Source organism: Scedosporium apiospermum, assembly GCF_000732125.1.
Source record: "Scedosporium apiospermum strain IHEM 14462 chromosome Unknown SEQ_SAPIO_0176, whole genome shotgun sequence".
NCBI classification, from domain to species: Eukaryota; Fungi; Ascomycota; class Sordariomycetes; order Microascales; family Microascaceae; genus Scedosporium; species Scedosporium apiospermum.
In genome coordinates, this window is record NW_015971877.1 from 395,947 (window position 1) to 420,310 (window position 24,364).

The following is a 24,364-nucleotide window of genomic DNA, read 5'->3' on the forward strand; positions in this document are numbered from 1 at the left end:
CTCTCCTTCACAACCTCAGTGAGATCCACGCATTCCGAGTGGTTCGGACTCGGTCAGGCCGATTTGTGGGAGGACAGAAGGGGGCGCAATGCAGGACTGCAACCATGAAATCTGGGTTCGCGTAAGCCCCAAGCGGGTGATGTTCGCCAATGTCGCGGTTCCTTTTCCATCTGCAGGTCTTTCTAACACATGACGAATCCTTCTACAAATGCTTCTAGAAGATGCCTGCATAAGCCGAGTGGGATGAAAAGTCCGGGAGTCGAGATCCCACCGAGATTCTAGGGTCAGTGTCGGTTTGACCAAAAAAGAAACGAAAAAACACCAGGGCCCAAGGTTCCACTGCGGCGCTGGGACCTAACAACGAAAGTAAACGGGAAAAAGTGGCCTTGAGTTATTGTAATTGTACAATTGTGATCTATATGATCCTCCTACACGTCTCCAGATCCAACAGGCCGATCCTTTGAAAATCCGCCTCCGGTTCGGAGATTAAACGAATACTCCGTGCCCGAACCAACTGGGGGGACCGGGGGGCTCAGTGGCGTTCAAGTCCTCATCGGCATAAACCAAGTAATATCATTCCATTGCGTGGGATCAAAAGGAAAATCCCAAATCAATGGGCGTCGCTCAGCCTCAGGACGTCTTACCCAGACGATCCAATCCGGCCTGCGCCTGTTTAACTCCTTCAGGGAATTCCAATTCCTTGCTCATCCTAATGCACTGCTCGTAGTTGCGGCGCGCCTCGGCGGGCTTCCCCGACATAGCAAAGATGTCACCGAGGTTGCACAGGGCGACGGCGCACGCCTCGTCGCACTCGCTGGTCCGGGCGTCACCCTTGACGTCTACGGCGTGGGTGTAGGCGTTGGTGGCCCAGTTGAGGGCGGATTGGAGGAGGTATTCTCTACTGGGCGGCTGTTGTGATGATGGGTCGGCTTGCGACGAGTCTGTGGGAGGTGCGGGGACGATGAGGGGAAGGAAAGGTGTATGTTGGGCGAAGGCTGCGGATAAGTTGTTCACTGTGTAGGAAGGGTTCTCTTGTCAGTTTCGAGTTGATAGAGGGAGGGGGAACGTATTCAAGGGCGTTGAGGTAGACGTACTGAGAACGGGTCTATGACATGGATCCTCGCATAATCGGAGGGCATGGAAGAGCAACGGGATAGCCAGCTGGAACTGAGATTTCTTCTCGTAATTCCGGGCGAGAGCTGTTTAAGACGTAGTTAGCATGGAACCAACTGAGAAGAGACGTGAGAAGGGGGCCGGAGAGTATCTGCTCACATTCGAGAGCACCACCAATCTCGGTTGGGCTCATCCAGGGACCTTCATCCTCCTTCTCTCCCTCGTCATGTCGCCTCTTGAACTCCCTAAGAGCAGTCTCCACAGCCCAGGTGAGACGGGACTGAGACTCCTCCGACTGCAGAACGTGCTCATCGGCGTTCAGCTCGCCCAGCTTCACACTGGTTCCGACACACTTTGCGAGGAGCCTATTTCGTTTCCTCCACAAATTCTCGGGGAGGTATTCGACCTCAGCTTCTTCGGTAGGAGCATCTCCGGTAGGGGGAGTGCTCTGTTGATCCTCGGCAGGTGGCTTAGGAATAGGGACCTTGCCAGACTTGGGAAGAGAGCCATCCGCCACGCCCTTCTCCATCCAATCCACCCATCGCAGACAGTCCTGGACGATGCCGCCCAGAACCATGATGGCGCCGCTATAATTCCCAATGCCTTCCAGCCACGCTGCGGTTTGTATCCTGATGCCGAGAACATCGTCCGAGAAGGGGTCGAGTCGAAGCTCATTGCACTGCTCGAGGGCGCGCTTGTAGTACTTTTGCGCTAGCTTGGGATCGGGCTTGATGTTGGTGTAGTAGAGGGCGCGGCGGAGCGACTTTGCGATGGGGTCGGGGAACTTTGTGAACTGCGGCGCGTTGAAGTAGTTGAAGTAGAGGTATACCGTGTAGAGGACGATACCTGATACTCCACCGAGTCTATATATCAAGGCTGTTTGTTAGTGCTTCGCGAATTTTCATGGATTGTGGAACATTAGCCTGTCGGAGAAGATATTCCCCAGACGTCAACATACGTTAGAATGGCCAATATGAGTTCGCCGGGGTTTTGGCGAGCCGCGTTCCGAAAGCCGCCCTTGTTAAACATGGAGAACAGGCCAGAGAAGTCGAACGCCTTGCGAAGGATGGCGCCGATTGATGGGGGAGGGGGCTGTCTAAAGATCGGCCGCGATTTCCCGGGGCCTTGTTCGGTCGATTGGTATCGTACGAAGGCCTGGAGCCGGAGACCGTCATGTATCGGTGTGCATCGGCCTTGAGGGCATATTTGCAGTTGTCGGGTTCGGAGCGCTGGGAGAGCTCCGAGAGATGGAAACGAAGCTTGACAGGTCGTGCTGCCGCGGAGGACTCGGACGGTGTGTAACTGTCGCGCCGCCATGGCTCCGGGTAGGCGGGTATAGGGCCGCAGAGGCAGAGATTGTATTAGAGGATTAGCGACGAGGGGATCCTGTTACGGACATTTCGCATGCCGCAGGTCGGGATCGCAACTAAGGACTCACTCGATTCTCCCGCTGGATTGCTTGACAGGCGATGATGTCCCGAATATTCTTTCATCGCCTGACGCTATTTGTCAAGTGTTGCCAGCTGTTGTTAAACCGCCCGTGTCTGGCTCTCTGGAACAGGTGCGAACAGACGGAAACGGAGCTTCGGAGCTGTCAAATCGCTAAAGACTTGAAGTCTAGAAATCTTCAAACCACTTGATTACTTTGTACTTCGGAACCCACGGGAGGCCGTGTTATTGCCTCTATTATACCGTGATGGTTCATAGTTCGAACATTCCATGAGCAGATCCTACACCGGTGAATTGAATAGCTAGTCGTCTGTTGGAATGACGTTTCTAGAGATAGAAGCAAGATCGATGTAGTCCATTCTTGTAATAATTTCCAATAAGATTAATACCCAGATGCAACACTGAACTCACCGGACTGCCCCATCACACACCACGCTATGAAGTACAGGTTAGAACGGAGCCTGAGGATCCCTTTCGTACACCACAAAGCTTCGAAGTATGTAGTTTCATGTACACCTCGATCTTGAACCGAGGCAGGTTTTCGGTGCCCCAGATTCCCCGCTTCGGAGTTTCGTAGTCTGGGGTACGCTAGGGCGCTTTACAGACCACCGGATCAACTAGTCGTGGGCTACCGTAGCATCACCACCTCCACGCTCCGCACCCGCCGCGCCGGCTATGCACCTCAAGCTCAGAGTGGCTGATGACAAGCAGGCTACTGGTCTGTTTCCGTTGAAGCTATCCGATCTCGACCGGGGGGATTAACTTACCCCTCAGTACCCTGGTATGGTGCGTCGATACGTGAGCTGCGGACGAAGGAGTTGACGAGAGCATTGGAACTTCGGGCCAACTTAATATTAATATCTTCTATTCCTGTTCCTCCCACTGCCTATAAGAGGTCAGGGTCCAGCTTATTCTCAATCTGAGCTGACGCATTTCGTCCTCGTCACACGTTGATCGCAAGTTGGAGATACGCAATTGCTGCAGCAGTTTTCTTGTCGATTGGCCAATCGAGCGAGTTATCCGTCCATCTCCTTTTTCGCTTATTGCGTCTCCAACACGGCTGGACTTCAGCTCTTCGTCAAAGGCGTTGGGACGCCGCTGTCCTCACCACAACCCCGACTTCTTTGCAGGACGTGTCCCATTATTATAATAGGCGCATTCTTTCCTCAACCAGCGCTCACCTCGGATCCTAAAGATTAGTCGACCGAGCTACACAAGAAGCAGCGCCAGATCTAGCGCCAGCGGCCACATCCAAATCTCAAGACGCATTCCCACCGCCAAGCGCTCCAAGCAGTGAGAGACCCGGGACGGCTTACGAGGCCGCCTCGTTCTGGGTGAGCAAAAAAGAAGTAGAAATAGGCCAGCCAGATAGGTCTTTCGCTTGTCACAAGTTGCTGGACTGCGCTGTCATAACCCAATATAAAATTCCGCATCAAAGACAAGAAGTCTGAAGAGACTCAACATCATTCGGAGTTAGGTCAGGTCCAATCTCAACAGCAGTCGCCCTTACAGTTTGTATCGATATTCCACCTTCACAATGCCTATCCACTCGCGCTGGGCAGTGCCCGTCCCCGAGTGCTCAATCCAAAAATGGATTTTCGGCTCATCGTTTGAGCCGCTGTCGAATCACAAAGCCTTTATGGATGCCGACAATCCCGAGGCCAAGTACCTGACCTTTTCGGATTACCGGCTCGTGTCGAAGCAGATCGCCGTTGGGCTGCAGGCGGCCGGCTTGCAGGTAGGCGACCGGGTCTTGATCTTTTCGGGCAACAATGTATACTTCCCCGTTGTCTTCCTCGGTGTCCTTATGGCTGGAGGCATCGTGACTGGTGCGAACCCTGGCTTCAAGCCGAGGGAGTTGGCCCATCAGCTCCGGGACAGCGGCGCCTCCTTCGTGCTCGCCGCGGCGAATAGTCTGCCGACGGCGATTGAGGCCGCGCGGGAGGTGAACATACCGACGCGGAACGTGTTCGCTTTCGACACCACCGTGCCTGGTTCTTCTTCGGTAGAGATTCCACCAAGCCTGGGAGCGAGACACTGGACTGAGCTCCTTGCGCCAAGGCCACAGGCGGAAGCTTTCGACTGGGTCGAGCCCGCGGATCCTCGCAACACCACCTGCTGTCTCAACTATAGCTCGGGAACCACCGGTCTACCGAAGGGCGTCGAGATTTCCCATCACAGCTATGTTGCTAACGGCACCGGCGTCATCACACTTTCTCAGCAGAGGGAAGATTATGAGGCGTTTATTAAGCGTTCTGTCGGCCTTTGTTTCTTGCCGCTGTATCATGCATATGGACAAACGTACTTTGTTGCCAACCTGGCTAGGCAAGGTATCCCGGTATACATCATGCCGTCATTCGACTTCGCGAAGATGCTCTCGCACCTTGCAAAGTATAGAGTGAATCACCTCCTTGCCGTGCCCCCTATCCTCGTCCTTCTCGCGAAGCATCCCCTCACACGAAAGGCCGATCTGAGTAGCCTGGAAGTAGTTGCGAGCGGTGCTGCGCCACTGGCCCTGGAAATTGCCCAGGAGACGCAGACCCTCCTTCGCGAAAATGTCTACGTACGCCAGGGATGGGGCATGACGGAAGTAACCTGCACCTGTCTAGCTTGGGCGGGCTCGGACAACATGGGCACCACAGGTGCCGTCGGCGAATTGATGCCCAACTGCCGGGCCAAGTTGATGAGCCTCGACGGGAAGACGGAGATTACCACGCCCGAGACCCGCGGCGAGCTCTGGGTGACGGGACCTACGCTGATGCGCGGATACTGGAATAACCCCAAGGCGACCAGTGACTCTACGTCCGTTGATGCCGACGGCACGAGGTGGCTCAAGACGGGTGATGTCGCCTACGTCGAGTCGTACAAGGCTGGAACACTCTTCCACGTTGTGGATCGCTTGAAGGAGCTGATCAAGGTCAAGGGACGACAAGTTGCGCCTGCCGAGCTCGAGGCCTTATTGCTCGAGCGCCCTGATGTTGCCGACGTGGCTGTGATAGGCGTCGACATCGATGGCGAGGAGAGGCCAAGGGCGTATATCGTCAGGAGGGAAGGGACGAATCCTTCTGGAAAAGAGATTGCGGCTTGGGTTGAGAGCCGTGTTGCGGGATACAAGCGGCTCACGGGTGGTGTTGTCTTTGTTGATATGATTCCGAAGAACCCGGTAAGTAACAATGCTTCCTTGAGGGCTGAGACCGTTACTACTGTGGGCACGGCTAACTGATAACCGATTGTAGTCTGGCAAGATTCTTAGAAAGATCTTGCGAGACCAAGCCAAGATGGAATCCCAGAAGTCGAAGCTCTAATGATAGGAGATATCAAGTACATATCAGTCGATGCGTTGCGACTCTGGGCAGGATATCTCTGTAAATACGTCTTCACATACGAAGTACAAACGGTAAACATCAATTTAGGACCCCAAGGATCCGTTTCCAGAATCACGAAACCACCATTTTCTTTCGACCTGATATATCCATGTAGGCTTGGGGGAATTTATCAGGCTTGAAATATGTCGGGTTTTATCCTAAGTATCGAAGGGTTGCTTGGGAAGACAATGCCCTAGGAACATCCGCCCTCGAGAACGTCGATGCTTGGATGCGGGTCTGTAGATGCTCCTCGGATTGAGAAGACGAAATTGATTGACAGTGGCTTAGTTAGCTTCAGAAAGACTACAATAGAGATCGGACTGCTGCTCTGTCCAAGATGATCAAGGAGTGTGATTGATCTTGACAAAGTAATCAAGGTCCTCTCTGGAGGTACCTATACCTGGATGACTTCGTTAGCTGTGGTGCAATTTACTGTTTACAATACCTGGGCTGTACTTTGTGAGTGGGCGTGGGCGCTGTGACGCGGCTTCATTCGTCCACTACCAATTTAGGACACCCCCTGAACTTTGAAGGCTGAGGGAGGCACTGCACTGTGCTGTTAAACTTTGTCCTTAGTACTTCGTACTTCCTCCTCAGAATGTGGCTGTGGCATGAATGCAAAGTACTTTGTACCTTCACCTGCACCTGAACCGCCACCATTACGAAGTGCATCGCATTCAATCCTCGTGTTCGCATCACCACCATCCTCAAAACACACACTCCTCCCCAACCCGTCCTTTCTTCGAGAGCCTTAAATATCCCCGACAGCATCCCGTCGTCGACGTCGGAATCCATCACTCTATCGAAACGGCCCCGATCTCTGACGACTTCCGATTCCAGAATGTCCGAAACACCACCAGGGGCCGGCCCAGCCGACTCGATCAGCGAAGACCTCGCTGGCAAGCAGCCCGAGAAGAAGAAGAGCAGGAGACCGGCGAGTGAGTCTTTCCGAGTTTAACCATGCGGCCATTACAGCAGATTCAGTTTTCCGAATCTATGCTGCCGTGGAATGGATTGGCTTCAGCATCGAGCAGCCCAGCATCGCTCCAAGAATGCCTTGCTGGCGGAAATTATTTGAAAGAGTCGAAGGAGAGGCTGACGATGCATCTTCCTACTATTAGATACCGCCTTTCGACAGCAGCGATTGAAGGCATGGCAGTAAGTCGATACTTCTCTTGTTTTTGCTGAACATACGGCCCGATGCACCCGGTGGAAGAACTCAAATTCACTGACATCGCGACCCCAGACCCATCCTCACGCCCAAGACCGTCCTTCCTCTCTTCTTTACAATCGGCATAATATTCGCTCCCATCGGCGGCCTGCTTCTCTACGCCAGCGCGCAGGTATGGTGAAATACCCGAAACCTCGGGTTTCTTTATTCCCTGTCGTTCCGACATATCCTAACATGTAATCGATCCATATATAGGTCCAAGAGATCCAGATTGACTACACAAACTGCCGCGATGACGCTCCTGCAGTCACCAGCATCACAGACCCAGGATCTGCGATGCCAACCGATCTGATAACGACTGCCTTCAAGGCCCAGAACGCCAACGCCAACGCCATGTGGTCCAAGATTGAGAACGTCACCGTCGACTACGGACGCGGTCTGCCTGTCAACGTCACCCAGTGCATCCTCCAATTCTCCATCCCCGAAGACATGGGCCCGCCCGTCCTCTTCTTCTACCGTCTTACCGATTTCCACCAGAACCACCGTCGATACGTCGCCTCGTTCAACCAGAAGCAGCTCAAGGGCGATGCGGTCGGCAAGGGCGAGATTGACGGGTCTAGCTGCGATCCCCTGCGAAGCGACAACGTGACCGGCTTACCCTACTACCCCTGTGGACTCATTGCCAACTCCATCTTCAACGACACCTTCGATTCTCCCGAACTTCTCGGCGGTTCCGAGCCCATCCGCTACGAAATGGCTAACAACACTGGTATCGCTTGGGATTCCGATAAGGAGCTCTATGGCCAGACCAAGTACAAGCCCAACGAAGTCTCGCCCCCTCCTAACTGGCGCCGTCTATATCCTAACTACACCGAGGAACTCCCCCCGCCCAACCTGGCTGAATGGGAGGGTTTCATGGTGTGGATGAGGACTGCTGGTCTCCCCGCTTTCAGCAAGCTCTACCAGCGCAATGATACCACCGCTCTGGCCCAGGGTACCTACAGGGTTGTCATCAACGATGGTATGTGGTGATTTACACCTCTCGTACCTCCACCTTCGTGATGGGGTAAGAAGCGAACGTGAAATTAACATTACACTCTCTGTCTTATAGAATTCCCCACACGAGCTTACAAGGGCACCAAGTCGATGGTCATTTCTACCCGTACTGTTATGGGAGGTCGAAATCCTTTCCTAGGCATCGCCTACGTCGTTGTCGGTGGCATGTGTATTCTTCTCGGTACCATCTTTACCATTACGCATCTCATCAAGCCAAGGTATGTCTCTCATCCCGTAGTTGTGATTTCTCCCAACCCAAAACCAAAACCACGAGAACAGAGAGGAAGAAGAGTGGGAAAACAAAGGAGAATGCTGACAATCCTGCAGGAAACTTGGCGACCATACCTACCTCTCCTGGAACAATGCCCCAAGCGCAGGCAAGGCCGCCGGCCCATCAACCGCTGTCGCCTCTGGCCGAGATCTTGGTCGGGCTGACGCCTAGGCGGCCGATCCCCGATTGTGGTTCGCGATGAGAGCCCGCTATGTCGCGGATGCTCTCGACGATCGTTTGCTCGCGAGGACGTACAACTGAACTTGCAAAATTCTGTCAGTTGTCGCGAGCGCGTTATTTGCATTGTACGAATATATAAATGCGTCGATGGCGAGTTAAGTCTTGACTGCACGTTGCTATCGACATTACTCTGCTACTGAGGGAGGGAGGGAGCTCGTCATGGTTTTCTTTTTCGGTCCATTTACTTTTTCTCGTTCGGGCACATGATTCCCTTGCGTTGAACTATATTTCGATGCCTGCACTATCCTCACCATGAGGAGAAAAAAAAAAGATCGGGTTTGTCGTTCACCGCGTGGCAGTTTGGCATCTCATCCTTTCCATTCCATGGAATGGACGGCACACTCAGATCGACTTTACGACTCTTCGTTTTTCTTTTACCTTGTTTCCTCGTTCATGCTTGTTAGTTGGGATGGAGTTTGGGTCGCGTAACATAGTATTTCGTCGGAAATAGAATATCATGGTTTTACAAAAACGAAGAAAAAACAAGCGTATCACATTGGCAAGGTTTGGCGAAGCTCACGCTTACTCCATGAAATTAATGAATTCTTTCGACAAACTCTTCGATTCGATACTAGGATGAGAGAAACAGACTCCGCCAACTCCATTTGACTTTGTTCGTAGCTTACACACGAAGAGAAAGTCCCTATAAGGGGCGGTAAACGGAGGACCCCTGGAACGAAAAAAGAAAAGGGGTTCTCCGCAACAAAGTGGGATATGGAAGGACAGGAAACATGAAAAAACTTGCCCTATCCGGAAAAAACTGAGATGATAGGAAAGCGAAAACAAAGGAAACCCTGGTCCCAATTCCGATTATTTTGCTGAACAGAGAAAAAGAAGAATGAGAGTACAGACAGACAAAATGAAAAACCACCAAAAGGTCGAAAAGCCATCCGGCAGTCTCAACGGCGGTCTCAATGATACACGAGGGGCCTGTGGGGCCTCAGGACACGAAAGTGCGGCGAATGAGCTTTGCCATAGCAAGGGGATTAATGCTTTCGCTTCTTTCGGCCCCTATCCTCGTCATCGAGGCCGCTGTCACGGTCTCGCTTGCGAGCCTTCTTCTCAAGTTCGTCCCAGTCTTCACCCTCATCTTCACTAACATCATCATCGTCTTCATCCTCTTCGTCGGAGACGTTAGAACCGTAATCCGAGTCCTCCTCGCTAGACTCAGAGGCGGCATCAAGTTCGTCTTCGTCAATCTCAAAGGCGCTCTCCTCCTCCTCCTCATCGGATCCACCCTCTTCATCCGACTCTTGTTGAAGGAAGGACCAGCCACCATCTTGGAAGAACTGGTAGGGATCCGCGGTAACCGTCTTCATAATGGTAGGCCAGCTGAGATTCAGGGGACCTTCGCTGTATAGAATATCTGAGTTGTCGAGCCAGTCTTTCACGTCCTCGATCTGTTCAACCGGGATCGTGTTGATGTGGTAAGGAGCCCGACTGTAGTCCTTGAAAACAAAGACCAAGTCAAAGTTCTTCAAACCAAACTGGACACGCTCCAGATGGGCAATCTCAATATCTTCAAGGGTGAGAACCATAAACGGAGGCTCGATGACCTGGATAAGACAGTCCGTGGTCGGCTGGATGAAGACGTTGCTTCGGAAGGGTACACCGTGGAAACCGAGTTCTCGGATCGGCATGTCCACTTCAATACCTTCATTCTTACCAGCCTCAGCAATCTTTTGGGCGAATCCGTGGAACAATCGGTCAAGGTCCCCCCTACGGCGCCTTTCCTCTTGCTCCTGTTCGAATTCGTCCTCATCGCCATATCGGTATTTCCTCCGGCGATTGCCCGTCTCGTCAAATTGGATGTCCGTTGCCTCGCGATAGAACTGGACATCCTTGGTCTTCTTCTTGTTACCAACAATGATGGGGTCTTTGAGATGAATGTGAATCACAACGATAAGTTCGTGTTCGCAAGGCTGGAAGAAAAGATGGCGGACGTTGGAGAAGAGTACATCGACACGCTGCTGGGTGCTGAGCGGAGATTGGTATCGGATACCGTTCTGATGGATTTCCAACTTTCCAGGGACGCGCTTTCCTTCCATCGCGGGCCGAATGAAGACGTTATCAAGGACAGGAGGGCGACGATCTAGGCAGGTCAAGTTAGCAAGCCGTGGTAAAAGGAGGAGAGAGAGGGGGTTGTGTTGTGTGGTGTTTTTTTTGGGGGGGGGGGTTAGTATAAGTGTCCAGGAAGTTAGGGTAATACTCACTTCTAATCTCGATGAGCTTGTCTTGCTCGACAACGTCCTCCATGTCCTTCTTCTCTTGCTCCTTTTTAACGGCGTCACGCTTCATATTCGAGATTTGGTTCGCGATATCCGTGTATCGATCCTTGTCCTCCGAACGGAAGGTCAAACTCCGGACGAAGTGGGCCGTTGCGTCCTCAAACGGCTGATCATCTTTCCTGCCCACACCCTGTCCAGGCGAAAGAAAGTTGATGCGGAGGAAGACCCAGTCACCTTCATCGTTGACACTGGCGTTCTTGATCGTGTTGATATGGAACGGAACCGGGCGACCCATAACGGGTACAATGACGGTGTTGCTCTTAGAGTCGACCACGATCTTGAGATCGCGAACCTTGGGAGGAAGCTGGTTATCTCGCTTGTATGATTCGAACTTTTTGAACTTCTTGACTTCCACACCGTTTTGGCCACCGGTAGACTCTGTGTATCGTCCAAGGCCTTCCTTTTGCTTCTTAGCAGCCAATTCTTGCTGATGCTTTCGTCGCTTAGCCTCGGCGTCCTCATCGACTTGTGTCGTCCGCTCCGACCTCAGCCTCGTCTGGGTGATGTTCTTCGTGGCGACTGCGCCAACGCGATGATCCTTCTTCTCCTTCTTGGGAGTGGGCTGAGTTTCCTCCTCATCCTTGAAGAAGAAAGAGTTCGAGTTGGCCTCGATGGGAGCTTCCTGGGTAAAGACAACGGGCTCGGTCGTGGTGACGCGGATCGTGTCCATGATCATCAAAGAATAGATCTTGCTATTCTTGTCCTGCGGGTTGGGGTTCTCGATGTCGGAAAAGCCAGTTGTGATACAGAGGGTCATACCATCCTTAAGGGTCCTGCTGTTCTTGGCATTCAAGATCATGGTCGTGTCTTTGGTCTCCAGTCCAATGCCCCAACCCACGTTCCTCAGGAAATGCTTCTCCATATCGGGCTTTTTGGCTCGAATCAGGCTGAGAGCCTTGGCGTAGACGTCCTTTGCAACAACGCCGTCTCGGATTTCCTTGAGAACAGCATTGTGAACGTTGCACAAGAGCTTGTAGTTGCCCTCTTGCGACTTGTTGGGGTCGATCAAATAAGTACGTGCGATGGCCGAGCTATACGACTTGTATCGAAGGCCCATAGCCGCGATAATCGTTCCGGGATGCAGGATATCGTCGTTCGCCTCTGAGGAGAGCCTGAGATCGTACTTACCACCACTCTGGACGATAGGGCCAGTAACCCAGTCCAACTGCGAAGGGTCAAGATCGGAGGGGAGCTTGGACTTGTTGGGAAGCTGCACAGTCTTCCAAAACTTGTCGTCGTCCAGCTTCTTGTCCACCTTGTCGGCAAGCGCACTGTGCTTAACCTTCTTCTCCTGATCCAGAATATTGGACATCTCCTCCAAGAAGTATGGGGTCATCAGGGCCACGCAGGCCTTGGACGACGTTCGCATCGCGCGGAGCTCGGTCTCATCCTTGACGGAGAAGGCGGCGACGGAAAGCGTTTGCGAAATATCGACCTCGGTGACATCCTTGCATTGGTCGGCGAAGACCTTCTTCCATTCGTCGACGAAGGGTCCGCGGGAGAAGTCTTTGGCGAGCGTTCCTACTTTGTTCTAAAAGGGCATCGTTAGCGCCTTCATCAATTTACTTTGCAATCCACGTGGCAACTCTGATCGAATACATACGCCTGAAGCTTTGATCTTGTCGGCGATCTTGACGAAAATCTTCTCGTTCTCGGCTGCGTCCTTACCGCGAATTAGGATCTCGATCGGGAACCGGCCGCCCTTCAACTGGTCGAGATGCTTGGCTATAATCGCATTAGCCCCAGAGCTTCGCAAAGACTTGCTGGGATAGATGGAGTATAGTCGCGCTTACCTTTCTTGGCTGTCGTGACAATGTAGAGGCAGTCCATCGTGAAAAGCATCAACGTTGCGGGGAACTCGTATCCCAGCAACCAGAACTAGCAAGCTTGTCAGCCAAAACACAAAGGGGCAAAGAGAAAAAAAAAAGGATTCAGAGAGAAACTGGAATGTAATAAAGGGCAAGAAGCAGGAATTCTGCGATGGATTTGGAGAACCTACATGCATGGCGTTATTCTTGTGGAAGTCTTGACTATCCTCTGCTTTGCCCATGAGGATGATGATAGAGGAAGCTCCATTAAAGAGGCCTTCTTTAGAGCGAGCATCATTCTTCCAAGAACTCACAAAATGTGAGATTCGCTCTTGGAAGAGCTGGCTATCAATCTTGATCTCCGCCATGATTGATCGATGGTCAACTGTGACGAAGGTAGATGGATTGGCCCAGAATGGGGAGAAAAGAAAGGTCCAGGATGGTCAAGGCAGATGTCGCCTCGAGTTCCAGTTTAGGTGACGCGAAAATTTACGGCAGGACAAAGCTCAAGCATTGCCGGCGCGTTAAGTACGTCAGTCACGTGACAATGGCCTGGTCATGACGCGGGGCCTGTAGCTCCACTCTGACTCTGCCTGCAGGAGCTCCTGGCTAGTCTGGCTCTGGCCCATCACAAGCTTAGGAGCCTAGGTCCCCGGCATCTGCCATCAAAATCGACGCTGAGGGGAGCGGGGGAGGGACCCATTGGAATGGTTTGCGACAGTGTCGACTCGAATATATTTGGAGCGCGCGGCGGTGTAATACTTAACTTACTTCCTTCGTAGAACGGATATAAACTTGATCGCTCACGTCTCTCTTTTTCAATCTCCCATCAATTTCTCTCAACCTCCCTTTGAAATTCGCCTTCTCCACCCGCAATTACTATAGGCTCGTCCAAAATGAGCGGCAAGTTTGAACCGAAGGAGCCAGTCCAGCTCAACCCGCCGAACTACACACCCATCTCAGTCGAGGAGCTTGGAAAGCACAACGGTAAGAGCAGCCATGAAGATTTTCTTTCCGGTCATCTTTGCATGAGAGTCAAGCGCATGTTTATTCCAAATAAACTCGAGCGCTCTTGATACAAACATCCAAACCCTCCCATGGGAACCATCTTTCGATCCTCTTAACTCTTGGCGCATCCTCGTGGCGGAAAAAAAGAAAGCGAGTACAGACAACGCTAACCAAACAAACGCCGAACAGGCACTAATGGACAGCCCTGCTATGTGGCTATCAAGGGCATAGTGTTTGATGTCTCTGGCAAGGAAGCGTATCAGCCCGGCGGCAGCTACTCAGGTTTGCCTACCCTTACCTTGCCACTGCTTTGCTTCACTATTCGCCAAGCATGTGAGCTAACGTCTTGTAGCCTTCTCCGGAAAGGATGCCTCGAGGGCATTGGGCCTGATGTCAACGAAGACCGAGGATGTTCGACCGGACTGGTTTGACTTGGATGACAAGGAGAAGAAGACCCTTGATGACTGGTACACCTTCTTTTCCAAGAGGTACAACATCGTCGGAACCGTCGAGGGTGCTACAAACAAGGATCCAAGCAGCTCTCTGTAGGATAGGCTGGATGGTCAGGTGCGCTCCTAATAGATGGACAGAGGAGGATTACACTAAAACTCAATAAAGCAAAGAATAAAAAGAAAAGGATCAACTGTATAAGATCTTCTACGCAAACCTAACTATTCTCAGACTTCACCCTACAAGGAGAGATTTATTTTATTCACTATTGCGCTTGAAACCTACCACTCAGGAATGGCAAAAAATGAGTATCAAATTGCGTCAGTTGTGTTTGGCAAAATTCGGAGAAAAATGCAAAAAGAAGAACGAGTGATTCGACCCAGGCTCGAACTGGGGACCTCTTGTGTCCAGCATCCATAGGAATGTTAGACAAGCGTGATAACCAACTACACCATCGAACCGTTAGGTATCCTATGTACTATTGTTCCCTATATAGCCTATGCCCTCGAACCCCACCGTAACTAACCCCACTACCCCACCACGATTCCGGTCCAATGTCTCGTCTAACATCGAAACATTATCAATTGATGGATCCGTTCAGTGCCACTGAAGAATTATGGGAGAAGAAGCTGGTAATCTTAAGATAAAATTGGGGTGGAAAGGATACAATGAAGTAGAATCCAAAATACCTATTTCGTAAATAGGCCGACACTTGGCGAAATTCGGCTTAAGCAATGTCCTTCCTCCTTCGTCAACCCCACCACCCCCCAGCTGCCGATGCCGAACCCGTCCTCCGTCCATGTCAAGTTAGCCACTAAGACCCTAACTACCCCCAATCTCCTCACACCTCAATCCTACGTCGTACACTTGTAAATGTCCCCTTCAAATCTTCAACAAAAATTGCATAGACCTCTCAAGCAAATACACTCTCCTCATATCTATCGAGCCCTCACAACATCACAAACCCTCAAAATGCGCCTCCCCTACGTCCCCGACCCACCCCCCACTACTACCGAGCAAGACGCCGCCATCGTCTCCCGCATCCGGGCCCGCCGCGCCCCGCGCCCTCTCCAAGCACTCGACCTCACCCTCCTGCACTCCCCTCCCGTCGCCGACGGCTGGAACTCCTTCCTCGGCGCCGTCCGCACCCGCACCTCTATCGCCGACGACATCAAGGAGCTCGCCATCTCGCGCGTCGCCGTGTGCAACCGCGCCTGGTATGAGTGGGGTCACCACGCTCCCCTCGCCGTCAAGGCCGGTGTGAGCGAGGCGGTTATGGAGGTGGCTAAGAGGCAGGAGCCGCTGAGCAGGGAGGAGAGGCCTGAGGGCGTGAGTGATAAGGAGTGGGCTGTTCTTGTGTATACGGATGAGATGACGAGGAAGGTTGAGGTGGCGGATGAGACGTTTGCTCTTGTCAGGGGGCTGTTTAATGACCAGGAAGTGGTAGAGATTACGGCTACCGTAGGTGCTATTCCTTTTCCTTTGCAGATGATTCTTATTTGGCTTCGCGTGCTGAGACTGATTCCACCTAGATCGCTTGCTACAACTGCGTAAGCCGATTCTTGGTAGCATTAGATGGTAAGTGAAACAAAGACAATCCCGATAGCAGGATTATATTCCAACGCTAACTACTCTGCTCTCCCTCGTCATAGTCGGAGAGAGGAACGGTCTTGGTCCGGATGCGGTTGCCCATTAATTATTGGCCCAATCCTGTCGTGAAAAGAATGCCGCGCAATGATGGGGTATGTAACCATAACGAAATAAGAAAAGAGAAAGGAAACACGAAGAGGGAACATGAATGTATGCAATGAAATGCAATGAAATGCAATTGCCATCATAACCGTGGCGGGACTCCTCCTCATGGGCGCCTCATCCCCAAACAATAAATTGACAACCTTAACAACGCCCGCCAATGCTCATAAGCATGTACATCGTAGAAAATTAATGGGTGAGAAGAGTCCATATGGGTGGGAAAGTTCGCCTGTGCAAGGGTATCGAATCCGGTCTATGAGTGCTGTTCATTAACTCATCGTGTATCGGAATAATTCCAGGGCTCGCTTATAAACGCTTGTAACGCCAGCCCAAGTCTTCGTAGAGGGTGGAAAAGATGCTGCTCATTGCTCATAAAAATATATATATATGCCCCCCTTCAAACGCCGAATAAAGAAATTGGTTATTGCTGAGAGAGTGCGCAGACCACGCGCTGCGTTCAACGCGTCTCACTCTCAGTCTTAGTATCCACTCATGTTCTCATGTTGCGTCTGCCTTCGGAGTGTCGCTCGTCGGTGCAATCCTTTGTAGTCGGACAGTAGATGGTGATGTCGAGGATGGGGATGGCGTCCCAGACATGGCCGTTTCTATTGAAGCGTGCCGTTGCTGCAATTTGGGTGATTTCTGCAGCTCCTGAACTACACCAAACCAGTTTTGCTTATGGACGCCAGCGGTATCATTATTATGACTGATGGCCTGCGTGGTGAGTCTTCGCAGTAGTGGCTGCTTGGTGATGCCCTCCGTGAGAGCTTTCGCGAGTGCCCGACGCGGAGAACCATTTTCATCGGTGCCATGCAAGACCACGGACTTCTCAGGGTCCTTTGGCGGCGAGGCTACGGTCTTCGCTGACATAGTTGTAATGACACCCATGTACAAGACCAGGAAGCGCATCCGCAACTGATCGAGCCGTCGAACGCGGTCCTCTAGTGTTTTCTTTTTCGAGGCCCACAACAACCTCGAGCTGGTACGCAAAACTGGCGTGCCATTGCTGTCAAAGTCGTCCTCCAAAAGCCGGTTAAGGTCCTCCCTTAAGTCATCGCCGCTCCTCTGGATTTCGCGTAACAGCCGGCTCAGCCGTATCTTGTCTTCAAGAACTACCACCTTTCCCACGGCTAGGTCGTAGCTCTCATTTTCGAGTATGGAGTTTTCGATGGTGTCAAAGAAGGCATTAACTTCTTGCGGTGCTGCTAGGTACGCCGATGTGTATGTCGTGAGAATCTGGCCGAGGACGACGATGCTGAGGCAGAGGGCGGTGAGGACGAGGACGATTGTCCAGTCCCGCACGGCGATCTCGGACATGGGTGGCTGGGATTCTGGTGGTTGAGAATTAGAGGAGGGGCAGTTGAATGGGAACGGCGGGTCCGGCGGTGTGAGAGCGTTCGGTTCTTCGTATCGTCATATATGCGCCAGGAATGTCAAAGGATATCGATGATGGAATTCCAACAATAATGGGATCGGGAGGAATGCGAAAGGCACATGATTCTTTCAAACGAAGATTTAAAAATAAAACGATGAAGGAAGAAGAATGCAGGTTCTCAACGAAGCGAGGTGAGGAGGCGACAAGGGGGTCCTTTTTGGTCCGGCCCACCGCCAGCTGCATGAATTGTCGGTCCTATCACTCCATCGTAGCAGTCTCTTCTTTCCTTCGTTTGCAAAAGTAGCCGCCACGATATGCAAGTTGCAGTTGCGCTTGACCTGGATACCCTAACCACCCCTGCATCTGCATGACCGAAATAGTGCAGTGTACGAAGTAGTGTGCGAGAAGCGGGAGACAAGTGGCGAGTGGCGGGCGGCGACAGAATCAATCTCAGTCAGGCAGGTGGCCCAGCTCAACAGGCCGGAACAAACGACGATACCCTGCCACTCCCACCAATACCGCCGAAGTCTTCGTCTCGGTCTCTGAGCCACCCATGACACCGAGACCCTCCACTCTCGAGAGTGTCGCCGACATTCCCAATGTATTACTTGTCAACACCCGTCGTTACAAATCTGCACCACGACTGGCATGCGACTCATTTCTCTGCTGAGTACTGTCCCAGCTTTCATCCGACGCATCCGACCTCGCCTCTTGTCTCGTCCAATCCTTCTAGAACTTGCAGGCCGAAGAATTTATCACGTACAAAGTCGATGACGTCCCACCCGCAAGTGCCTGCCGAGAATGGGTTGACCTGTGGGAACCCTCAGGGCTCGACAATCGATCTGTATGGTCGGTTCGCCCATCAAATGATCCGCCCTGCATGCCGCTCCCGCACACTTTACTGAAGGGGATTATTATTGTCCCACCTGAAAAACTGACCAAATGCTTGTCTGCCACATTCCCTGATTCGTAGAGCCATGCCGAAGGATCTGGTCTCTATAGGCTGTGGTCTCTCAATTCTCAACTGGCTGCCAGGGCAGCTGCCATCGAGACTTGCAGTTTCCATCAATCAAGACGAAGTTAGTGCCGAGTCTTGTGTGACCCCCACTGAAGGGCCAGAGGGCTGGGGCCTGGGGCTGGCCTTACCCCGCCAAAATGGACCTTGTGCACGAAGTATCTCAGTAAATTTCGTCAAATGTTTGCGCCTTGCTGCTCGACACAACTACACCTCATTGATCCCTCAAGCTTCAACAGCCTGCTTAGCTCACAGTGATCCGAGCCTTTCTAGATAACATCACAGCTTAATCTCCGATGCAGACTGCAAAATAACTTTGGATCCCTCCACGCAATCCCTTACAATGGCGACTGGCACCCCGGAGCCGACCGCTCCAACGACTTTCCCCCTGCCCAAACCCCTCCAATACCCCGCGTCAACCCCACCAACCCTGATCACCCAAGGCGCCGAAGGCCGACTCTACAAGACGACATACCTCGTCCCTTCCCTCCCCTGCGCTCTCAAATACCGACTCCCAAAACCATACCGCCATCCGCTCCTCGACCAGCGCCTCACGCGCCACCGCATCATCTCCGAGGCCCGAATCCTCGTCAAGTGTCGCCGCGAAGGCATCGCCGTGCCCGCCGTCTACGCCATCGACGAGAAGTCGGGATGTCTATCGGTCGAATGGATAGAAGGCGACCCAGTCCGCGCGGCGCTGAATACATATCTGCTACAGAACCTCGAGGCCGATGCTAGCGTCGATGCGCACGTCAAGGATCTCATGAGGAGGGTGGGCCGCGCGGTGGGGAGGTTGCACCAGATCGGGGTTGTTCATGGGGATCTAACGACGAGTAACATGATGCTACGAGAAGAAAAGGCCGCGGAAGCGACGGGCAAGGGGATATTGGATGGCGAGATCGTGTTGATTGACTTTGGACTCGCGAGTCAGAGCTTCCAGGACGAGGACCGCGCCGTGGACTTGTACGTTCTTGAAAGGGCGTTCGGGAGCACACATCCACGGGCTGAGGTCTTGTTCGATGAGCTTCTAGAAGGATACAAGGAGACGTTTAAGCAAGCAAATGTATCCATAAAGAAGCTCGAGGAGGTTAGGCTTCGAGGAAGGAAGCGAAGCATGATTGGTTAAGATACCCCAGGGGATTCAAACTTCTATTTACATGTATCCCTGCGTTTGTGAACTCGAGGTTGAAAGACGGCAAGAGAAAGAGAGGGACAAAAGATGAGACTTGATGATCGAGTTTCATTTCCCAATAATAATCGCGCTCTGCGCGCGGATATGCAAACCATGCACGCATGTAAGTAAGAGACAGAAGAAAGAAAAAGGGATCCATGGATGCATTCCCTTCATAACAGCCGCCCAGTGTAGAATGACCAATGCAAAACCCAACGTATCTCGAGACGCACAAAATGCCACTGCGTCCTCGTTCAACCTAAGGAACAAGTCCCTTAGAAGAGAAAGGGAGCAGAGAAAATCGGAGAAAACAAAGAAAAGCAAGAGAGAGAAAAAAAGAAGCGACAAAAACATGAGAACGCGAAACATGGCAACGTGACAACATGACCAAACTCCGAATCACCCATCTATAATTTCAGCACCAGCAAAGTAACCCTTGTTCTCAATTACACCCCTGTTCTTAACAAAAGCCGTGTACTTCACGACCCATTGAGGTATGATATCGCCTTGCAGGCCGGCGATGCCCTCATCCACGTCGGCCAGGACAGAAGCGCCCTGAGGGCCGCGGCCCAAAAGTTCTCTCAACGTTCCACTTGGAAGGATGTTGGTGCAGTCCGTGTGCACATAGAGCTCGATGTTCTCCTCCATGGCGAGCTTCGTAAGGAGCGGGGGCACCTTGCAGCAGTCGCGGATGTTGATCTGATCGACGACGGGTCGAACCGAAACCCGTTTTAGGAAGTTTGTAAGCTTTTCCGAGCCGAACTCGGCTATTCCGAGGCCCCTGATGATGCCTTCTCTGTAGAGTTCCTCGAGGATAGCCCACGTAGCGACCTCCTCGTCGAGATTGCCCTGGGTTGCGTTCTTCTTATCGGCCTCCCATTCGCAGTCTCCCTCGAACGACATGCCGGGGAACGACGCAATTAGGAGATCAATGGTCGTAATGCCGAGCTCCTTGTGTACCAGACTTAGAGCTTCCGTCACATACTGGGCGCGTTCGTGGACGGGAGCATCAGGCAGGAAGAAAAGCTTAAGAGTGATATCATATTGGCTCCTCTCCTCGTGCAACCCCGCAACGGACCAGCTTATGCGGGGGACATAGAGGACTGGACCGTCGCGTTCTGTCCAGGCCTCGACCGCGGGTCGTCGGCGCGCGGGAGAGGAATGCGCGTCATTCGACGCACCGTTTGCGCCATTCGTGTTACCGTTCCTACGGTCCGGCGCCTCGGCGTAATCCTGCTGTGCAGCAAGGAAGTTGCTTCTTAAGGAATTGGTGAGTTCGAGATTGGATCTGAAGGTGCCAGGCTTCCGGATAATGGACGGCCCCCCCGAGACAATGTTTCTATATAAATCACCAATCAGCGATCGTGTGCAGACGGAATTAAGAGGAACTCCAAGCAGGGGTTTATTTTTTTCTTTTTTCCCTGGCGCGACGACTTTCGCAAAGGTGACAAGATGGTGGGGTGTTAAAGCCACAGGTGGGGGGAGCATATACCCTGTAGACAGGATCAACTTCGTCATTGTTGATGTGATCCGCGAAAGACACCTTCTTATGGGAGGGGGGAAATGGATGAAGCTGGGGATCTTTCGGATACGTCCTTGCGATTCGAGCGCCTGAGGTTTCAAGGAGACAAGAGGGGGATTCTTTTTTTCAGTCGTCGGGATTTGAAAATGGCAGGCGCGCAGAACAGGAACCTAGAAGAAGCGCAACATAATTAATAATATCCTCAAAAATATGTCATCAACCCGGACAATAGTTCTCGACCGTTGTAACCCCGGACATCAAGTGGACATACCTCTCAGATTCAAGCAACAGGGTGCGACAACGATGTAAACTCTCGGAGTCGAAGTAAAACGCCGGCACAGGTGAACTATCAAGGTCTCGGGACTTAAACGAGAAGGGGGGTTTAGAAAACAATTAAAAGGTCGAAATCGCCGGAGGGAAAAAAAGGTAGTGAAAATGGACAGTAGCGCTGTCTTACCCACCCCGCCGACGCGTTGTGGGGGTCCCTCGAGGGGCAAATCGGACGGGATAGCTCGTCGTTTTCAAGAGCCGAAGATTAAATTTGAGTTCCCTACACGCGATAGTGTGCTTCGCAGTTTTCGGCAGTAGTGTAGTTGTGGAGGGGAGTCCAGGTCAAGTTTTAGACTATGATCTTAGCTTCCTGTGCTCTTTCTCCAACCGACCAAAACTAATCGAAGCCTTGCCAAACCTCAGGTCAACCTTGATGGATTCAAATTGATTACATAGAGCTAAAGTAAGGAAGCCAGGGCCCAAGAGAACGTGCCACTCTTAGAATGCATGGTTATCCTAACTCCGACGCATGGAAAGCGGCGATGCGCGGCGTGAGGATGAGACGAGGACGGGTGGGAGGAGACCTGGGATTCTGGAACCGCGGTGCTGGATTGATAGGACAGGTGTAGACACCTGGCTTTCCTCTGGTTGAGCTGGCCATATTAATTCCAAGCTTTTGATCATCACATTACTCACGGACTTCACACTTTGACCTATCCCCCACTTGGAGAGGAGGACTTTTCAACCCCAACCCAGAACAGCCAAGTTGATACCCACCCAACCCTGACTGCATACCACAATGGCGATTCAGTAAGGATATTCTTCTCAAATATCTGTGTCTACTTCGATCCGGTCTGACCGTGGATGATAGCTACTTGATTCTTCTCTCGAGACAGGGCAAAGTCGTACGTGTCCCAAATAGCTGCCCCCCCTTTCATCCGCCTCCCTACCCTCCTAAGGAGCATCAACCTAGGCTCCAGTGATCCGTTACTAATCTTGAGGACCATTGCAGCGCCTTGCAAAATGGTTTACCACATTATCACCCAAGGAGAAGGCCAAGATTGTCAAGGATGTATCGCAACTCGTGCTGGCTAGGCGGACGCGGATGTGTAATTTCCTCGAATACAAAGGTGCGTGGCTCGTTGGCGATGCGTGCTCCTCCCAACCCGCCTTCCCTTCTCCCCTCTCTCTCCTGTCCGATCACTCTATCTCGAGCCTTATCCTCTAACAGAAGGCTGCCGGAACAGATACCAAGATCGTCTATCGTCGATATGCATCCCTCTTCTTCATCGCCGGCTGCTCGTCAGAAGATAACGAACTCATCACACTCGAGATTATCCACCGATACGTAGAGCAGATGGACAAGTACTACGGAAACGTATGCGAACTCGACATCATCTTTTCCTTCACCAAGGCGTACTACATTCTAGACGAGCTCCTGCTCGCGGGCGAGCTACAGGAGAGCAGCAAGAAGAATGTGCTCCGGTGCATATCACAACAGGACTCTTTAGAAGATATGGAGGTATGTTTCTGTGATTGAGGGCTCGAATGCTCTCTACATCACGCCGCTTCTTATTATTTTCACCCCTTCTTTTCCCCCTGTAGGAGTACAGGGCTTGTGGATGGTCCCCCACTATTTTCTTTGTCACAACTCTCCTCTTCCTCCTCTCCCCTGGCGAGTACCTCGTGCCACATTCCTCCCCCTAGAGGGCATCGCGGTCGGGCCCGAGGGAAGAACATTCCTTTTCGAGACTGACAATTGATATGATCCGTTCAGGTCGAGGATGAGGTCACCAAGATCATGTAATACCCGGGTTGTTTCTCTGAGCCTCGCCTCAGCCAACTTGTTTCACAAAAAAAAGGAGCGCCCGCTATTGCTGTTTCTTGAGTCACATCGGAGCTTGATGGTGGATCCTCTGGCCTGCCATAGTCCCTACGCGCCATATGCGGTTGATGATCGTTGTTGGCTAATGAACTCCGTTCCTTTTCTGCTTGGGTTCCAACAAACACAGGCGTCGAAAGAAGTTGAGCGCGCACTGAAAGATGCCGGCATGCTATAACACCAAGCCAACGGAAAGAAATAGAAATGACGTAATGAATATGGCGAAGCTAGGACAGCGCAGAAACCATCGATACCCAATGACCATCGGAATTCGGATTTTTAGGAGCGTTATCAAGTTTACGAAGGAAAGCACTACACCACAACGGATCGACCAACGGGCTCACCATACATATGGCCTGCAGTTGCGGATAGGGCAGTCTCGGATTGTCTTCTTCGGGGCGGGGAGACGGTGGGAGGAGAATGATAAGTCAGAAAGACTTGGGTGGAGGGGGAGAACAACCCAACATGGACAAGCATAATTGGCGGGGGGGCTTGTGTACTTGTATAGTTCTTGGAGGATAGATAAACTATCCTCGACTTCTCTTTTTCCTTCCAAGACAAGACAGTCAACAAAGATAAGGACGAGGCCCTATGTGGGATGGATTGGGGGCGGCTGGCTAGCTATAGCTCACGGCTGGCTCTACTTGCGTATGAGCTATAGCTGTTGCTGTCCCTGGAAATCCCCCACACCTCGTCCTAATATTTCCTTTACCCAATCGTGGTCCTGATCAACTAGTGTTTGATCGATTGAGTGTTCCATCAATGAAATTGGCGAGACATTACGCGTGATGGTGCGGACCGCGGAGATCGAAGTATGAACGGACCCTATTCCGGTCACTATGCTTCCGAACAACGCAGGATGCCTCAATCGCCGCGAGATAGCAGTGAGGATGAGCTTCACCAACACCTTCTTACACGTGTGGCTTTGTGGGCCGTTTTATTCGTCTAGTGGGATGCTGACATTTCCACCCCCTTTCGATCTGGCGAAGGATCAATTGACGGAAGTGGAAGTCGACGAGGAACATGACGCGGAGGCGGATGCCGAAGGGACCGTGGCACCACATTGACACATTGACTGGACCAGGACGGTGTGGGGATGCATTAGACCCAAGTTCAATTGTCCAAGATCGAGTTACGACATTGAAAGTCAAATACGGA

General features: G+C 52.0%; 8 protein-coding genes and 2 pseudogenes across 8 annotated transcripts; 6 read left to right on the forward strand and 4 right to left on the reverse strand.

Annotated features, from left to right (window-relative positions):
• Positions 1 to 630: 630 nt before the first annotated feature.
• Positions 631 to 2,430, reverse strand: SAPIO_CDS10651 (Uncharacterized protein; the record flags this gene model as incomplete). Its single annotated transcript, XM_016784205.1, has 4 exons — positions 631 to 1,013; positions 1,095 to 1,199; positions 1,273 to 1,976; positions 2,072 to 2,430. 4 exons carry the CDS (start codon positions 2,428 to 2,430, stop codon positions 631 to 633), a joined length of 1,551 nt encoding a protein of 516 aa, XP_016638442.1.
• Positions 2,431 to 4,099: 1,669 nt separating this feature from the next.
• SAPIO_CDS10652 (AMP-binding enzyme) lies at positions 4,100 to 5,867 on the forward strand (the record flags this gene model as incomplete). The annotated part of the gene is made up of 2 exons (XM_016784206.1): positions 4,100 to 5,725; positions 5,799 to 5,867. 2 exons carry the CDS (start codon positions 4,100 to 4,102, stop codon positions 5,865 to 5,867), a joined length of 1,695 nt encoding a protein of 564 aa, XP_016638443.1.
• A 901-nt stretch (positions 5,868 to 6,768) lies between these two features.
• Positions 6,769 to 8,596, forward strand: SAPIO_CDS10653 (uncharacterized protein; the record flags this gene model as incomplete). The annotated part of the gene is made up of 6 exons (XM_016784207.1): positions 6,769 to 6,865; positions 7,049 to 7,085; positions 7,174 to 7,270; positions 7,354 to 8,119; positions 8,210 to 8,372; positions 8,482 to 8,596. 6 exons carry the CDS (start codon positions 6,769 to 6,771, stop codon positions 8,594 to 8,596), a joined length of 1,275 nt encoding a protein of 424 aa, XP_016638444.1.
• Positions 8,597 to 9,651: 1,055 nt separating this feature from the next.
• SAPIO_CDS10654 (FACT complex subunit SPT16) lies at positions 9,652 to 13,129 on the reverse strand (the record flags this gene model as incomplete). The annotated part of the gene is made up of 5 exons (XM_016784208.1): positions 9,652 to 10,757; positions 10,879 to 12,484; positions 12,557 to 12,678; positions 12,747 to 12,831; positions 12,953 to 13,129. The coding sequence occupies 5 exons, from the start codon at positions 13,127 to 13,129 to the stop codon at positions 9,652 to 9,654; spliced, it is 3,096 nt and encodes a 1,031-aa protein (XP_016638445.1).
• Positions 13,130 to 13,657: 528 nt separating this feature from the next.
• On the forward strand, positions 13,658 to 14,318 carry SAPIO_CDS10655 (uncharacterized protein; the record flags this gene model as incomplete). Its single annotated transcript, XM_016784209.1, has 3 exons — positions 13,658 to 13,748; positions 13,959 to 14,051; positions 14,122 to 14,318. 3 exons carry the CDS (start codon positions 13,658 to 13,660, stop codon positions 14,316 to 14,318), a joined length of 381 nt encoding a protein of 126 aa, XP_016638446.1.
• Positions 14,319 to 15,191: 873 nt separating this feature from the next.
• Positions 15,192 to 15,915, forward strand: SAPIO_CDS10656 (uncharacterized protein; the record flags this gene model as incomplete). Its single annotated transcript, XM_016784210.1, has 3 exons — positions 15,192 to 15,680; positions 15,752 to 15,797; positions 15,872 to 15,915. 3 exons carry the CDS (start codon positions 15,192 to 15,194, stop codon positions 15,913 to 15,915), a joined length of 579 nt encoding a protein of 192 aa, XP_016638447.1.
• A 546-nt stretch (positions 15,916 to 16,461) lies between these two features.
• On the reverse strand, positions 16,462 to 17,288 carry SAPIO_CDS10657 (annotated as a pseudogene; the record flags this gene model as incomplete).
• Positions 17,289 to 18,704: 1,416 nt separating this feature from the next.
• Positions 18,705 to 19,487, forward strand: SAPIO_CDS10658 (annotated as a pseudogene; the record flags this gene model as incomplete).
• Positions 19,488 to 19,931: 444 nt separating this feature from the next.
• SAPIO_CDS10659 (Glutamate-cysteine ligase modifier subunit) lies at positions 19,932 to 21,050 on the reverse strand (the record flags this gene model as incomplete). The annotated part of the gene is made up of 2 exons (XM_016784211.1): positions 19,932 to 20,871; positions 21,025 to 21,050. The coding sequence occupies 2 exons, from the start codon at positions 21,048 to 21,050 to the stop codon at positions 19,932 to 19,934; spliced, it is 966 nt and encodes a 321-aa protein (XP_016638448.1).
• Positions 21,051 to 22,123: 1,073 nt separating this feature from the next.
• On the forward strand, positions 22,124 to 23,131 carry SAPIO_CDS10660 (uncharacterized protein; the record flags this gene model as incomplete). The annotated part of the gene is made up of 5 exons (XM_016784213.1): positions 22,124 to 22,134; positions 22,196 to 22,229; positions 22,337 to 22,454; positions 22,572 to 22,846; positions 23,102 to 23,131. 5 exons carry the CDS (start codon positions 22,124 to 22,126, stop codon positions 23,129 to 23,131), a joined length of 468 nt encoding a protein of 155 aa, XP_016638449.1.
• Between the last annotated feature and the right edge of the window lie 1,233 nt (positions 23,132 to 24,364).